We start from the raw sequence: 15779 nt of genomic DNA, 5'->3' as shown, positions 1-15779 counted from the left end.
TGAATCCAGGTGCAGAGATCAGTGCATGTAAATCGCAAACAAAACAGGGTCGTCGACATGAACCTGATTCCGGGTGCTGCAATAAATGATTGTTCTCTTTGACATCGCCTCGTGATCTATTCTACATCAGAACGTCACACGAACGTGACACCAGGCACATTCTCTCCATTACTCAATCTGTATTATAAGACTGTGGGTGAAACATGTTTGCTGTTAAACTTTAGTGTCACGTGGATGTATCTAAAAACACGTGACATCAGGCACATTGAAAGACAATGAGCACGTTCTGCTTATCCTTATCGCGTGTGGGATGATTGATTAAAAACGATGGTGGGAGGGACCATTCTGCACAGAGAAAGTCGAGTCAGCAAGTCGTCGTCACAAAGAACTCACAAAGTCGGAATGGCGAAAGGAAAGTTGCTTCTGTTCCTTCTGGCTTTTGCAGGTAAGCGGTAACTCCATCTTCACAAACTCTTTTCGATGCACTTTTGCTGCTTTGTCAATCAGGAGGGAACATTTTGAGAGGACCTCCTCAACTTGATCTCGGAGTGGACCGTGTAGAGGAAGGTAGAACCCAAATTTTAAACTTTGTTGTATCCAATCATAACAAACATTGCTGTTCCATCACCCATCGATGGGAATTTTGATATTTTTTTTTACAACAGTAGATTTTTATTCTTTTCTGCCTCGTGGGGAACGGGTTTGAGTGTTCTGTGGATGCATCAGGTGGTGTGCAGCTATTGTTAGTTACCTCCGCTCCGGTACCGAAGGTGGGTGCACCTTATGTTTTCACCCTTCGCCCCTCTGTTGTTTGCGCCATGGATTTACCGACAATAAAATAATCAATAAAGTTTTGTGAAAAGATATTTACCAAAAAATTTTTTATTGCTTCCCCTTCCTGATCCACTTTTTTCACATTTCTACCTCCGAAGATTTTTTGACATAAAATGTTCAAATCTGGTACATTTCTGCGACTCTACCTGTACAAGAGTTTATGGTATTGGAAGTTGCAGTGCAAACAGCACGTTAACGAGGTCAAAGGTCAGTGACCGGTGCTGTACTTGTCCTATCAGGAAACCCTTATCTGGTGGACATAGGCCATCATGATGTCATTCAGGGTTCATCCAAGAGAAGTGAAATGGCCAGAGGAAGTTTTGGATTTGCAAATGAAGAAAGGTGGGAAGATGTAGTTGTGACTGAGGAGGTAAGTCATCTACTACTACTACATGACTCCAATCATTCTCAACCTGTGGGGTTATCCCTGGGGAAAACCTTTGGCCCAAATCTTTCACAAACTCGGCTAGCCAGGCCTCATGTTCTACTGAAGACTATTTGAGGGGGTGCCGCACTCATTTACTCTTCACGAAGGGACACCGTTGGATCTTTAACGCCCACGGGACGGGACGCCAGTTTAACGTCCATTTGAAGGAAGGTAACGCCTTACCTGTGTAGCATCAACCGAAGCTTGCAGTCGAGCTTGGAATCGAACCCAGACAAGATAGCTCAGAGGTGAGTGCTGTCTCTCTCTGTCTCTGTCTCTCTCCACCATCCTGGTGGAATGAGGTGAGAATCATCTTGAATGAGGTGAGAATTTTAGGCTATTTTCTTTCTCTCTCCCTGTGCACCACCCTGGTGGAATGAGGTGAGAATCATCTTGAATGAGGTGAGAATTTTAGGCTATTTTCTCTCTCTCTCTCCCTGTGCACCACCCTGGTGGAATGAGGTGAGAATAATCTTGAATGAGGTGAGAATATTAGGCTATTTATCTGGTACACCAAATATGGTGACATTTTTACCTGCCAATTTCCCCACTATGCTCGACATGTACCCCTTCTCCACAAGTACCCCTTCTCCACACGTACCCCTTCTCCACACGTACCCCTTCTCCACACGTACCCCTTCTCCACACGTACCCCTTCTCCACAGGTCCCCTTCTCCACACGTACCCCTTCTCCACACGTACCCCTTCTCCACACGTACCCCTTCTCCACACGTACCCCTTCTCCACGGGTACCCCTTCTCCACACGTACCCCTTCTCCACACGTACACCTTCTCCACACGTACCCATTCTCCACACGTACCCCTTCTCCACAGGTACCCCTTCTCCACAGGTACCCCTTCTCCACACGTACCCCTTCTCCACACATACCCCTTCTCCACACGTACCCCTTCTCCACAGGTACCCCTTCTCCACAGGTACCCCTTCTCAACACGTACCCCTTCTCCACACGTACCCCTTCTCCACACGTACCCCTTCTCCACAGGTACCCCTTCTCCACATGTACCCCTTCTCCACAAGTACCCCTTCTTCACACGTACACCTTCTCCACACGTACCCCTTCTCCACAGGTACCCCTTCTCAACAGGTACCCCTTCTCCGCACGTACCCCTACCTTTCTCTCGGCTTGTTCACATTTCCTCAAAACCTCTTTCCCTTCTCATCACACTCCTCCAGTCCTCCAATCTCCCTTTGCTCCCATCATCCACAAGTAATCAGATTCCAACCAAAATATTTTCCTATGGAGTAATAATCTTTGCCATGTGCCATTGTTGTCGTACCAGTGGCACAAGCGGTGAGCGATGCAGAGAAAACGGTGACACTTCGATGGTGTGTTACATCACAGGCAGAGAAGGCCTGGTGTGTTCAACTGGGCCAGGCGCTGATCAAACACACTCGCATCCAACTCAACTGTGTGCACCTTAATGGAATTATTGAGTGTATCAAAGGCATCAAGGTAAGCAGGGTGTAGAATCAAAAATAGAACAACCTTGCAGGCCATGGGACTGAGGATGTGCCTCAACTGTTGTATGTCGCCATTTTGGGTTGTAGAAAACACGTTGCACTCCATTTGTCTGAGTCTTACATATCGAGGTGACCCCCCAAAGAGGCTCAAAGGAGACCATATAAAATAGGCTCAAAGGTGACCCTATAAAAAGGCTCATAGGAGACCCTATAAAAAGGATCTACAGAGACCCTATAAAAGGCTCAAGAGAGACCCGAAAAGAGGATCAAAGGAGACCCTATAAAGAGGATCTACAGAGACCCTATAAAGAGGCTCTAAAGAGACCCTATAAAGAGGCTCTAAGGACACCCTATGAAGAGGCTCAAAGGAGACTCTATAAAAAGGATCTACAGAGACCCTATAAAAGGCTCAAGAGAGACCCGAAAAGAGGATCAAAGGAGACCCTATAAAGAGGATCTACAGAGACCCTATAAAGAGGCTCAAAGGAGACCATATAAAATAGGCTCAAAGGTGACCCTATAAAAAGGCTCATAGGAGACCCTATAAAAAGGATCTACAGAGACCCTATAAAAGGCTCAAGAGAGACCCGAAAAGAGGATCAAAGGAGACCCTATAAAGAGGATCTACAGAGACCCTATAAAGAGGCTCCATGGAGACCCAAAAAAGGCTCGAAGGGGATCCTATAAAGAGGCTCAAAGGAGACCATACAAAGAGGATGTATTTAACTCGATAGATGATGAGATCAATTTAATAGGGCTTACACTTAAATTTCCACTCCAAGCTAGAATATAGGTATGATATTATGATTCATTTTAGGTATCCGGATAGAAGGGATCTAGGGATTTTTCTCAGAGCCTGGCTTCAGTCTTCGGAACAGGTGGATTTCAAAAGACTGCTCGATTTTATTTGACGAGTCCACCTGCCCTATACAACTCAGCCAAGCTGTCATGGGGCCTAAAGCAGTTTAATAAAGATTTTAATTCCACAGGAGACCCTACAAAGGGGCTCGAAGGGGATCCTATAAAGATGATTTAAGGAGACCATATAAAGCGGCTATAGGGAGACCCTAAAAGAGTGTACCTTAACGGAATTCTTGAGTTTATCAAAGGCATCAAGGTGAGCAGGGTGTAGAATCAAAAACAGAACAACCTTGCAGGCCTATCTAAGGAGACCCAAAAAGAGACTCTACGGAGACCCTTCAAAGAGGATCTAAGGAGACCTCAAAAAGGAGTAGCCTCAAATGGATGACCAGGCCAGTGTGTTGTAGCTTATAACCTTGCCCACATTCAGAAGTGCCTTATACATCTAAAATGTGGGGCCTCTCAGTGCTACGTCTCGGTCGCGAAAAAAAAATGTACAAACACACAAACACACAGAAACACAAACAAACAAACGTACAAACAAACACATAAACACACAAACAAACAAACATACAAACAAGCACAAAAATACATAAACACACAAACAAACAAACAAACACACAAACAAACACAAAAACACATAACACACAAACATAGAAACAAACACAAAAACACATAAACACAAACAAACACAAAAACACATAAACACAAACAAACACAAAAACACATAAACACAAACAAACACAAAAAAACACAAAGACAAACAAACAAACACACAGACACAAAAACACATAAACACAAACAAACACAGACAAACAACCAAACAACACAAAATCACATAAACACACAAGCAAACAAACATACAAACAAACACAAAAACACAAACACAAGCAAAGACAAAAACATGTAAACACAAACAAACACATACACACAAACAAACACACAGACAAGCAAACAAACACACAAACAAACACAAAAACACAAACACAAACAAACACAAAAACACGTAAACACAAACAAACACAATCAAACACACAGACAAACAAACAAACACACAAACAAACATAACAACACATAAACACAAACAAACACACAGACAAACAACCAAACAAACACAAACATACAAACAAAGACAAAAACACATAAACACAAACGAACACAAAAACACGTAAACAGAAACAAACACAAACACACACACACAAACACATAAACACAAACAAACACAAAAACACATAAACACAAACAAACACACAGACAAACAACCAAACAAACACAAAAACACATAAACACAATCAAACACAAAAACACATAAACACAAACAAACACACAGACAAACAACCAAACAAACACAAAAACACATAAACACAATCAAACACAAAACACATAAACACAAACAAACACACAGACAAACAACCAAACAAACACAAAAACACATAAACACAAACAAACACAAACACACACAAACACATAGACAAACACACAAACAAACACAAAAACACAAAAACACACAAACAAACTAGAACGGCACTCAGTATCAAGGTGAGTCTCCGCATACCTCCGCCAGGCTGAACAGTTTATGTTTTGTATCCCACTGCTAGGCCGGATCTGGATTCGGACCTGAACCAAAATCTAATCGACTTGTTCTTGTCACCAAACCAACTCGTCCACCAAGTTTAGTCATAACTCGTCCATAACTTCATGTCATATATCGCTTTTCATCCGATCTCTCAATGGTGAAGAATCACTTAGAAATTAAATAATTATTGTAGCCGAATCCATATTCAGATCTTCACCAAAATTGAATCGATTCTTCCATGTCACACACAAACAACCTGTCCAAGAAGTTTCATCCAAATCCATCCATAACTTTTTGAGATATCCTGCTATTTGTTGGTTTTAGCCCAATCTCCCAATGGTGAAGAATCACTTAAAAATTAAATAATTCTCATATTCTAATCCATATTAAGATCTTCACTAAAATCGAATCTATTTGTCCTTGTCAGACACCCAACCGGTCCACTAAGTTTCGTCCAAATCCCTCCATAACTTTTTGAGATATCCTGCTATGTATCGTTTTTGTCCCGATCGCCCAATGGTGAAGAATCACTTTAAAAATTCTAGTAGCCGGATCCGAATCCGGATCTTCACCAAAATCTAATAATTTTGTCCCTGTCGCACATGCTACCTCTCTGCCAAATTTCGTCCAAATCCGTCTACAACTCTTTGAGATATCTTGTTCACAAACGGACAGACAAACAAACAGACAGACAGACAGGGGACAAGGGAGACAGGGGAGTCAGGGGAGATATAACCTCCATCCACCTTTGGTGGTGGAGGTAACAAACAAACAAACACACAAGAAAGTACGAGTCACCTCCTATCGGGATGTAAAAAAAACTCATGTCAGAGCAGCTGTACACCCAAAGTCACAACAAGGTATGTAGAGTAATCCATTGGCACATCTGCAGATATTTCAATATCCCAGTTCCAGAAAATTCATAGAAACAGGAACCAAAAGCAATCATTGAAAACAAGGAAATAATGTTCACGTATGACCTGATGGTTCCATAGAGCGTGAACATACAGTGCGTATAAAAAAAAAGGTAATCCGAATTCAAGGGTTTAATATGCAAAGGTTATTTATTTTGACAATTTACATGTGGTTTAATAATTAAGAGGAGATCCTCAGCTTTCCATTGATACCTTCCATGCATCATTGCTGTCACACATGAACGAGTACATGTTCATTGAAAATGACAAGTTCAAATCGCATTTTTACAAGTTTGGCTAATCGATGCAAGTCAGGATAATTGGTGCAAAATGAACGTCAGATGTGAACTTTTCTCAGGAATGATTGGCCTTGATGCACCCACACCTTCAACATGTCCACCTCCCCTTTCAACACAAAGCTCACAGCGGTGGAGCATGCTCTGAACTGCTCGTCTCACCAAAGCCATGTCATTGCGCAAAGCATCCACTTCATGTCGAATACGGCCCTGCAATTTGTTAAGATCACGGGGAGGAGTTACGAACACCTTGTTCTTTAAATGTCCCCAAAGGAAATAATCACATGGTGTGAGGTCAGGTGATCTTGGCGGCCATTCCACTGCATGGTTGAGGGCGATGACTCGGTCTCCAAAGAGTTCCCTCAGTCGATCTCGGACAGCGATAAGACAATGTGCTGGGGCGCTGTCTTGGGCCCACCAGAGATATCTGAAGACATGACGAACCTGTTGCTCAAAGTTCTCCTTCAGCTGCGGTAAAACTTCATCATTGGTCATCTGCAGATACCTGTTACCATTGACATTCCTTTGAAAGAAAAATGGTCCGCTCACCTGACCACTTCCACAAAGTCCCAACCAAACAGTCCACTTTTGTCGATTCATGTTGGTGTCAAAATTAAATTCTGGGGGTTGTCCTGTCGGTGCATATTCAAGAACATTATGGGTATTGACCTTGCCGTCCATGGCGAAAGCAGCTTCGTCACCGATAACAAGATACCGCAGGAAATTGACATCTGCTTCAACGTGCTATCAACCATCTGGCAAGCACCAGCCTCCTGGCAAAATCCCCTGGTGTAAGTTGATGCCGGATGTGAATCCGATATGGATGTTGGTGGAGATCCAATCTTGTGATTCGGTTGAATGTTGCCGAAGGCAATCCCGTCCCATTTCGTCTTGCGCTGGTATCCCGAGGATGCTCCAAAACTTGCTGCCTTACTGCTGCAATGTTCATTTCCGATCGCCCAGTGCGCCTCCTACCAGAATTCCCCCTGTTGCGGTTGAGGCTAGTGCCATGCTCTTGGTATTTTCTAACATTCGCCCAGATGGTTTTGGCTGCTGTAGGCTCCCGTTCTGGGAAACGTTCCCTGAACGCATCAGGAGTTTGCTGCAAACTTCCAGTTTGGTGAAAGGTTGTAACCACGAAGGTCCGCTGTTCAATCGTAAGTTGAACCATCTTTTCCATGACTCAGACTGTCTCTAAACCCATACACTGTAGGCCCATCTTAAATACCCATCTTAAACAAAGGATGACGCAACCGACGATTACCAGACCAGCTTAACAATTTTACATAATCAACTTGGCAGTCGACAAGTAATGCGTCCATTTCAAACTGTCTTGCACCGATTAGCCAAACTTGTAAAAATGCGATTTGAACTTGTCATTTTCAATGAACATGTACTCGGCCATGTGTGACAGCAATGATGCATGAAAGGTATCAATGGAAAGCTGAGGATCTCCTCATAATTCGTAAACAACATGTAAATTGTCAAACTAAATAACCTTTGCATATTAACCCCTTGAATTCGGATTACCTTTTTTTGATATGCACTGTAGAAAACAAAGCATTGCGACCAGACATTGTACTCGGGAACAAAAATGAAAATACAGCGTTGCTGATTGAGATATCAGTACTCAGCGATTTTGGCCTAAATAATGCAGAAATCAAGAAAATGACCAAATACCAGGACCTCAAAAATGAAGTGAAAAGATCCTGGAAGTTGAAGAGCCCCAAAATTGTACCAGTGGTAATTGGAGCAAAAGGAATGATTAAGAAGAACCTTACAGAGATTTTAAAAACCATCTCTGGGAACATTACCACAAAGGAACTACAGTTGGAGGATGTACGGGGCTCAGTGACGATCCTGAAAAGAGTCTTTGGAACAACAAAACTTCACAACTTAGCCCATGAATCATGATCCTTCACCGATGCTGGCGTGGATACTTGGAGTCCTGGGAGGACTCCATTCCAACTTCGAAACCCAAATTATGGCGATAAACACCAACGACACAAACATTAAAAATCTGTATATAGATGAGGAGCCCGGGTGATTCTGATACTGAAACAATAACGCATTTCACTTTGTTATATCGAGTTGAAACGTCTTTCATTGAAATTGAACTGTCGATAAAAAGTGGAATTCCATTAATTTCATGGCAAATGCATCCACTGTATGTTGGCATAAAATGATGAATGTTTTTTTTTTATTGCTAAAGGACAAGAAGGCAGACGCCGTCACTTTGGGCTCGGAAGATATTTTCTTAGCGGGACGTCATCCCCACAAGCTGACACCCATCGCCGGCGAATATGATGGAAAAGGTCAGTATTCCTCGTTGGAGCCGATGGTGTGTGCCACGCTGCCACTGTAAATCTCGCTTCTTTCATAGATTAACTATTTAATTATTTTGGTGCCTGGAGCTCTGAAGTCCAAGTCCCTTTTACCGTTCCTGATATTTTTTGTGATTCCGAACATTCCCAATTCCACTCCAGACCAACAACACCAGGACTCCTGCTCATACGCCGTTTCGGTGACGAAAGCCACGACCTCGTTCAATTTAAAGTCTCTTCGAGGCAAGAAGTCCTGCCACCCCGGTGTGGGGAAAACTATGGGCTGGGACCTTCCCATTGGTGCTCTCTTGCACCTGGGTTTTCTGAAATGGGGTGGTCCCACCGAAGGCCGTGTAGAGAAAGGTGAGCATGCCACCTATCCTGCCTTTTGTGCATCTATGTTGGTTCTGAATTTGATCATGGCCACCTTAGGGTTGCAACTTGTGAAGCTTTCCATTGGTGGTGGGGTAGCCGTAAGCAGGTTATTCTCCGGGAGCTGTGCACCGGGCGCCAAATCCGTGACCGCTCTCGATCAGCAGAGCAGCAAGAATCTCTGCAGTCTGTGCAAGGGGACGGCAAATCACCGCTGCACCACGAGCGCAAACGAACCGTACTTCAACCTTGCTGGTGCTTTCAAGTGAGGATTCGCGCACTTGATTCTTCATTTCTTGATCGTTTTCTGCAGCACTTCACTACATTTGATTGGAAGTTTCACAATGTTTCTATGGTTTTACCCTAACCCCACAATCCCTTCTCCTTTTTCTTCTTACTAGCCCAACTCAATTCATTTTACTTCTTATATAATGCTTTTCAACTTAAATTAGATCTTACATTTTTTCTTTTCACCATCTGTTATCCAAACCCTTGATCTTCCCCCATCTAAAACCTTGATCTTTTCTACCCCCGTTAATACACACCAAATCCACCTCTTTCCATCTCCGACTTCATTCCTGAAATTCCTAGTAGTGTCAATTTGTTGCGCTCTCTCATGCAATTTGTTTTATACCGTGTACCCCTCCCCCTCCCCTTCCACCCCCCCTCCCCCCACCCTCACCAGCCCTCTCCCTCCCCCAGATCTCCCGATGTCCCCATTCTCTACTGTTGTGCTTGTGTGCTTCCCTCTCTCTCCCCATCTTGTCTCCCCCTCCCTTTATTGTTTTATGTGTCCGTTTATGTTTTTTGTGTTTTATGTGCTAATGTGTGTTTAATGTGCTAGCTCTTACATGAGCCTCGATCTTGTACACACAAAATATAAAATAAAACAAATTATTTTTAAAAATAAAAATAAGGAGATTAATTCAAAGCAACAGGAAAAAGAGACGGAGAGAGATTTTTAACATTGCGATATAATGCTCATGCATGTAAAAGTAAATAATTAGAAGGACATTAGTAAATCCAAGCAATAATTAAATAATTAAACGATGCATGGAATGTGAATCTGAGATCCAGCCATCATGAGCGAAGTGCTCAGATGTGACACCAAATCGGCCAACCCACTCCCCGACAACTATCGGGGAAGCCTCTTCGTGGTGGTTCTACCCCCAAACACAAGTCGGGGTCCAAATCTTCCCCATTCTTCCCTGCTGCCTGGATTTGTCACGGCAGCGCGGTCACAGTCAGAGTATCGATCGGTCCCCATGGACCAGCTGCCATTTTCCTCTTCTCTCTCTCCCTCTTTCCCTCTCTCCCTCTCTAACTCTCTCCCTCTCCCTCTCTAACTCTGTCGTGGCCTGGACTTCGTGAAGGCGGGGTACACCATCCTAGATGTGGGGCATCTTTGGGTCACTCCCTGGGAGATAAACTGGCTATCGCCGTGCCGCGGGCTTGTTCAAGAGAACTATCCAGGGCTATACAACAACAACAACAACAACAACAACAACAACAACAACAAGAAAGAGCAATCAGAGATTGCAAACCCTCACCAGGATGTATTTTCAGTGGTTTTCACCCCTCAGCCCAAATTGGGCTAAGGGGTATTGTCGTCACGGCCCACGGGCGTCGTCCGGGCGTCCGGGTGTCCGTCAACTTTTGGTTTCCGTCAATTTCGAGCAGAACGGCTTGTCCGATTAAATCCATTTGTGCAGTGTGTGTTGGGGTTGAAGAGAGGAAGGTTCCTCTCGAAAATGGGCGCGCTGCGATTTTCAATATGGCCGCCACAGCAGCCATCTTGAAATTGGTTTCCATCAATTTTGAGCATAACGGCTTGTCCGATTAAATCCATTTGTGCAGTGTGTGTTGGGGTTGAATGGAGGAAGGTTATTTTCGAAAATGGGCGCGCTGCGATTTTCAATATGGTCGCCACGGCAGCCATCTTGAAATTGGTTTCCGTCAATTTCGAGCAGAATGGCTTGTCCGATTAAATTCATTTTTGCAGTGTGTGTTGGAGATGAATAGAGGAAGGTTCCTTTTGAAAATGGGCGCGCTGCGATTTTCAATGTGGCCGCCACGGCAGCCATCTTGAAATTGGTTTCCGTCAATTTCGAGCAGAACGGCTTATAATAATAATAATCATTCATTTATTTTGTATAGCGCTTTTCCAGAAGCCCAAAGGCGCTTTGACAGAGTGGCAAACATAATGCATAACAATACATAAAAACATAATGCATGCATGATGCATAATGCAAACATAATGCATAACAATACATGAAAACAACAATTGCAAAAAGACAAGAATCAATAGGGAAATATTTAAAGCAAAAGGAGGGAGAAGGAGAAGAGATAGTCAGGGGTTAAATGCTGTGGGTTGAATGTTGAATGCAGTGTTGAACAGGTGGGTCTTTAGTGATGTTTTGAATGTGGTGAGTGAGGAGGAGTCTCTGATGGTGTGAGGTAGTGAGTTCCAGAGGGTGGGAGCAGCGATGGAGAAGGCCCTGTCCCCCCAGGATCTGAATTTGGTCCGGATGGAGGGGGTCAGGAGGTTGGTACCAGCAGAGCGGAGGTTGCGGGTGGGAGTGTGTCTGGAGAGGAGGTCAGCCAGGTAGGATGGGGCCAGGTTATGGAGGGCTTTGCATGTCAAGAGGAGGATTTTGTACTGGATTCTCTGGGGGATGGGGAGCCAGTGAAGCTTGTAAAGGACGGGGGTGATGTGGTCACGGGTCCGGGAATGGGTGAGTAGACGGGCAGCGGAGTTCTGAATGTATTGGAGTTTATTGGTGATTTTTGAGGGTGAACCATAGAGGAGGCTATTGCAGTAGTCCAGACGGGAGGTGATGAAGGCGTGGATGAGGGTTTCTGCAGCCGTGGAGGAGAGGGATGAGCGGAGACGGGCAATGTTTTTCAGGTGAAAGAAGGCTGACTTTGTGATCTGTTTAGTGTATTTGTCGAAGGAAAGGGTTTGGTCAAAGATGACGCCAAGATTCCGGATGTGAGGGGAGGTGGATACTGGGATACCGTCGATGTTGAGGGCAAAGTTATGGGTGGATTTTGTGAGCGTTTTTGGGCCAATGATGATTATTTCAGATTTATCACAGTTAAGCTTGAGGAAGTTGATTTGAAGCCAGGATTTTATTTCAGTGATGCAGTTTGTCAGGATAGAGTGGGTGTCGGTGGAGATGGACTTGGTGGAGATGAAAAGCTGGATGTCATCGGCGAAGCAGTGGAATTGGAGACCATGACGGCGGATTAAGTGACCGAGCGGGGACAGGTAAAGGATGAAGAGGAGGGGGCCAAGAACTGAACCTTGGGGGACACCTTGGGGGAGGGGAGCAGTGGGGGATTTGCAGTTATTGATGGAGATGAACTGGCATCTGTCAGAGAGGTATGATTTAATCCAAGAGAGGGCAGTGCCGGTAACGTTAAAGGTGGATTCAAGTCGGGTGAGGAGGATAGTGTGATCGATGGTGTCAAAGGCAGCGCTGAGGTCGAGGAGGACGAGAATGTTGAGGTTGCCAGCGTCAGAGGAGAGGAGAAGGTCATTGGTGATTTTGAGGAGAGCAGTTTCAGTACTGTGGTTGGACCGGAATCCGGATTGGAATGTTTCATACAGGTTATTGGCAGAGAGATGATGTTTGAGTTGAGTGGCTACAGCGCGTTCCAAAACTTTTGACAGAAAGGGTAGGTTGGAGATGGGTCTGAAGTTGTTTAGGGTGTCAGGGTTTAGACCAGGTTTTTTTAGAATGGGGGTAACAGCAGCAATTTTGAGGGAAGGTGGGACGATGCCTGTAGACAGGGAGGAGTTTATTGTTGCAATGATAAGTGGAGAGAGAGCAGGGAGGGAGGCTTTGACAAAGCTGGAGGGGATGGGGTCAAGAGTGCAGGTGGCAGTTTTCATTCCTATGAGGAGTTCAGAGAGGTCAGTAGGGGAGATTGGGGAGAACCGAGACAGGGGATGGCAGGACAAGGGGGGGCAGGTGGTTGGAGGGGGAGCGGGTGCGGCGGTGGTCAAGCTGTTGTAGATGTTGTCAATTTTGCGTTGGAAGAAAGAGAGGAAGGAGATGCAGTTGTCTACTGTGAATGACTGGGTGGTGGGGTTCAGGGGGCGGAGGAGTTTGTTTATTGTCGAGAAGAGTGCTTTTGGGTTTCCGGAGCCAGAGTGGATAATTTGAGAGTAGTAGGCAGAGCGGGCGCGGGAGAGGGCATCTTTGTAGTGTTGTAGGTGGTCCTTGTAGGCTTGGGAGTGAACTGTGAGACCCGTTTTATTGCGGAGTCTTTCAAGTTGGCGAGCACGAGCTTTCATCAGGTGGAGTTCAGGGGTAAACCAGGGAGCAGAATGGGTGAAAGAAACTGTTTTGGTTTTTACAGGCGCAAGCTGGTCAAGGCAGGAGGAGAGAGTGTGGTTGTAGTAGTCAGTGAGGTCGGAAGGGGTGTGGAGGTCAATGAAGGGAGAAGTAGACATTTTTTCAGAGAGGGTGGATGAGAATGAGGTAGGTGAAAGAGCGTTTAGCTTACGGAAGTTGATTGTGCGATAATGCCTTGGTGTTGGGGCGGGGATGTTGATGGTCAGAGTGATGGCTAAGTGGTCAGAGAGGGTGAGGTCGGAGCCATAGAGATGGTGCAAATTTAATCCAGTGGAGCAGACAAGGTCCAAAATGTGACCACGGATATGGGTAGGAAAGTCGACATGTTGAGTGAGGTTAAAGCAGGTGAGTAAATCAGTGAAGTCAGTGGTTATTGTGGAGTCAGTGGAGTCCATGTGGATATTGAAATCACCAAGGAGGAGGATTGAGGGGGAGAGGGAACATAGCTGGGTCAGAAAGTAGGAGAAGTCAGACAGGAATGATGGGTGTGGTTTGGGAGGGCGGTAGACGACAGCCATGACTGACTGCGTGCGACCATAGAGTTTTAAAGCCAGGTGTTCAAATGATGGAGCAGATGAGATGGAGATGAGGTTGGTCTTGATGTCTTGACGGTGGATAACGGCAATTCCACCACCTCGGCCCTCCGAGCGTGGTTTATTGACGTAGGAATATCCATTGGGTGTGGTGAGGTTGAGCGTGTAGTAGTCCAGAGGTTGTTGCCAGGTTTCGGTGAGACAGAGAAAGTCCAGTTTGTTATCCAGGATGTATTCGTTCAGGATGAGGCATTTGTTGTTGAGGGACCGGGTGTTGAACAGGGTGAGCTTGATGTTGTTTTGAACAGCAGGGATGAATTCAGGTGATTTAGCCAGGGTTCGTAGGCAGGAGGTGCGATCGTGTGCGTTGCTGTGACCAGGTGCGCTGGGACGAAGAGTGAGAGTGCGCTGAGCCGACCAGAGGACGGGGATGGAGTGACCTGATTGCAAATAAACAAACTTACGACCGGAGCCACGGTGAATGTACCTGGGTCGTCGGAGGAGTCCATTTGATTTAATGGCAGAGATGCATGATGGGGTGGAGCGGGTACCGAGCAGAAGAAGCCCTGCGGCGGAGTACCTCAGAGCCATGCCAGGCAGGAGCGAAGGGACGAGTACGAGGCCAAGGTCGAGGAGGCAAAGCGGCAAACGCAGCGGCAAACGACTGCAGCCGCTAATTAAGACCACAGCGGCAAACAGCCACCGCCGCAAACAACGGGAGTGGGCCTGGGGAAACAGTGGAGGAGCCGGGCAGGCGAAGCCAGGAGCAGAGCCGGGACCGAGCAGAGGGCAGACCCAACGGTCAAAAATCCGCCACGACCACCAGAAAAGCAAACTATGTACAATGGCCCAGTCGGAGAAGCGGCGAACAAGTAACGCCAGCGTCCTCTCCAGACCGGACCGGAAGCGGAAGTGATGCCCAACCGGAAGTGATCGGAAGTGATCGGCCCAACGGCTTGTCCGATTAAATCCATTTGTGCAGTGTGTGTTGGGGTTGACTAGAGGAAGGTTTCTTTCGAAAATGGGTGCGTTGCAATTTTCAATATGGCCGCCACGGCAGCCATCTTGAAATTGGTTTTCACCATGCATGGGCTGAGGGGGTTACGCCCACTTTGCAGTGCTATTTATGAAGGCTTTTGTGTTAAAACAAATATGGCGGCTGAACCACGTGACTGATGACGTCGTCATTATTTTTTTGCTAAACGAATTTATTCCTAGATTATGTTCAAGAAATTTCATCTTGATTGGATGAAGTTTTGTACTTGTCGAATTATTACGTCATAATGGAGGCACCTATGACATCATCATTAACATATGTTATTCCGCATGGAGAGTTCTTTACAATGAGCCATGTGTCCATTTTTTCTATTCAGCACTTTCGGAGATATTATATAGAGGTGGAAAGTTTTTCGATTTTTCCAAAATGTCGGCTGAACCACGTGATCTATGACGTCGTAATTATCATTTAAAAAATTATACAGGTGGAGTTGCGCCTATGGTGACAATTTCTTGTCAATCGGCCCAACGGTTGCAGAGAAAATCATATTTATTCTGTGTGGACAAACAAACAAACAGACAAACAAACAAACGGACTCAAATGCAATACCCTCTCCTCAGGTGAGGGTAACAACAACCCACTGCCCTCCCTGCCCCACGGACAATAGCTGGATTTTTTAAGGTGAGACAGGATGGTCCACAGGTATTGCTGTCTAAGTTGGATTTGATTCTCAGTCCGACTATAAACAGTTGGATTGTTGCTTCATGAGCAGGGAATTGTGTTAACGACTATGCCCAT

General features: G+C 45.3%; 1 protein-coding gene across 1 annotated transcript in view; it reads left to right on the top strand.

Annotated features, from left to right (window-relative positions):
- Positions 1 to 262: 262 nt before the first annotated feature.
- LOC137427284 (serotransferrin-B) overlaps positions 263 to 15779 on the top strand; it is an 82819-nt gene continuing 67302 nt past the window's right edge. The window contains exons 1-5 of the mRNA XM_068116672.2: positions 263 to 445; positions 2564 to 2736; positions 8604 to 8706; positions 8878 to 9078; positions 9187 to 9352. Of these exons, the coding sequence (XP_067972773.1) occupies positions 328 to 445; positions 2564 to 2736; positions 8604 to 8706; positions 8878 to 9078; positions 9187 to 9352 (761 nt within the window). The 5' untranslated portion in view covers positions 263 to 327. The remainder of the gene's footprint in view (positions 446 to 2563; positions 2737 to 8603; positions 8707 to 8877; positions 9079 to 9186; positions 9353 to 15779) is intronic.

Source organism: Myxine glutinosa, chromosome 5 (assembly GCF_964187855.1).
Source record: "Myxine glutinosa chromosome 5, kmMyxGlut1.1, whole genome shotgun sequence".
Lineage (NCBI taxonomy): Eukaryota > Metazoa > Chordata > Myxini > Myxiniformes > Myxinidae > Myxine > Myxine glutinosa.
This window is presented reverse-complemented; position numbering and strand designations above follow the sequence as displayed.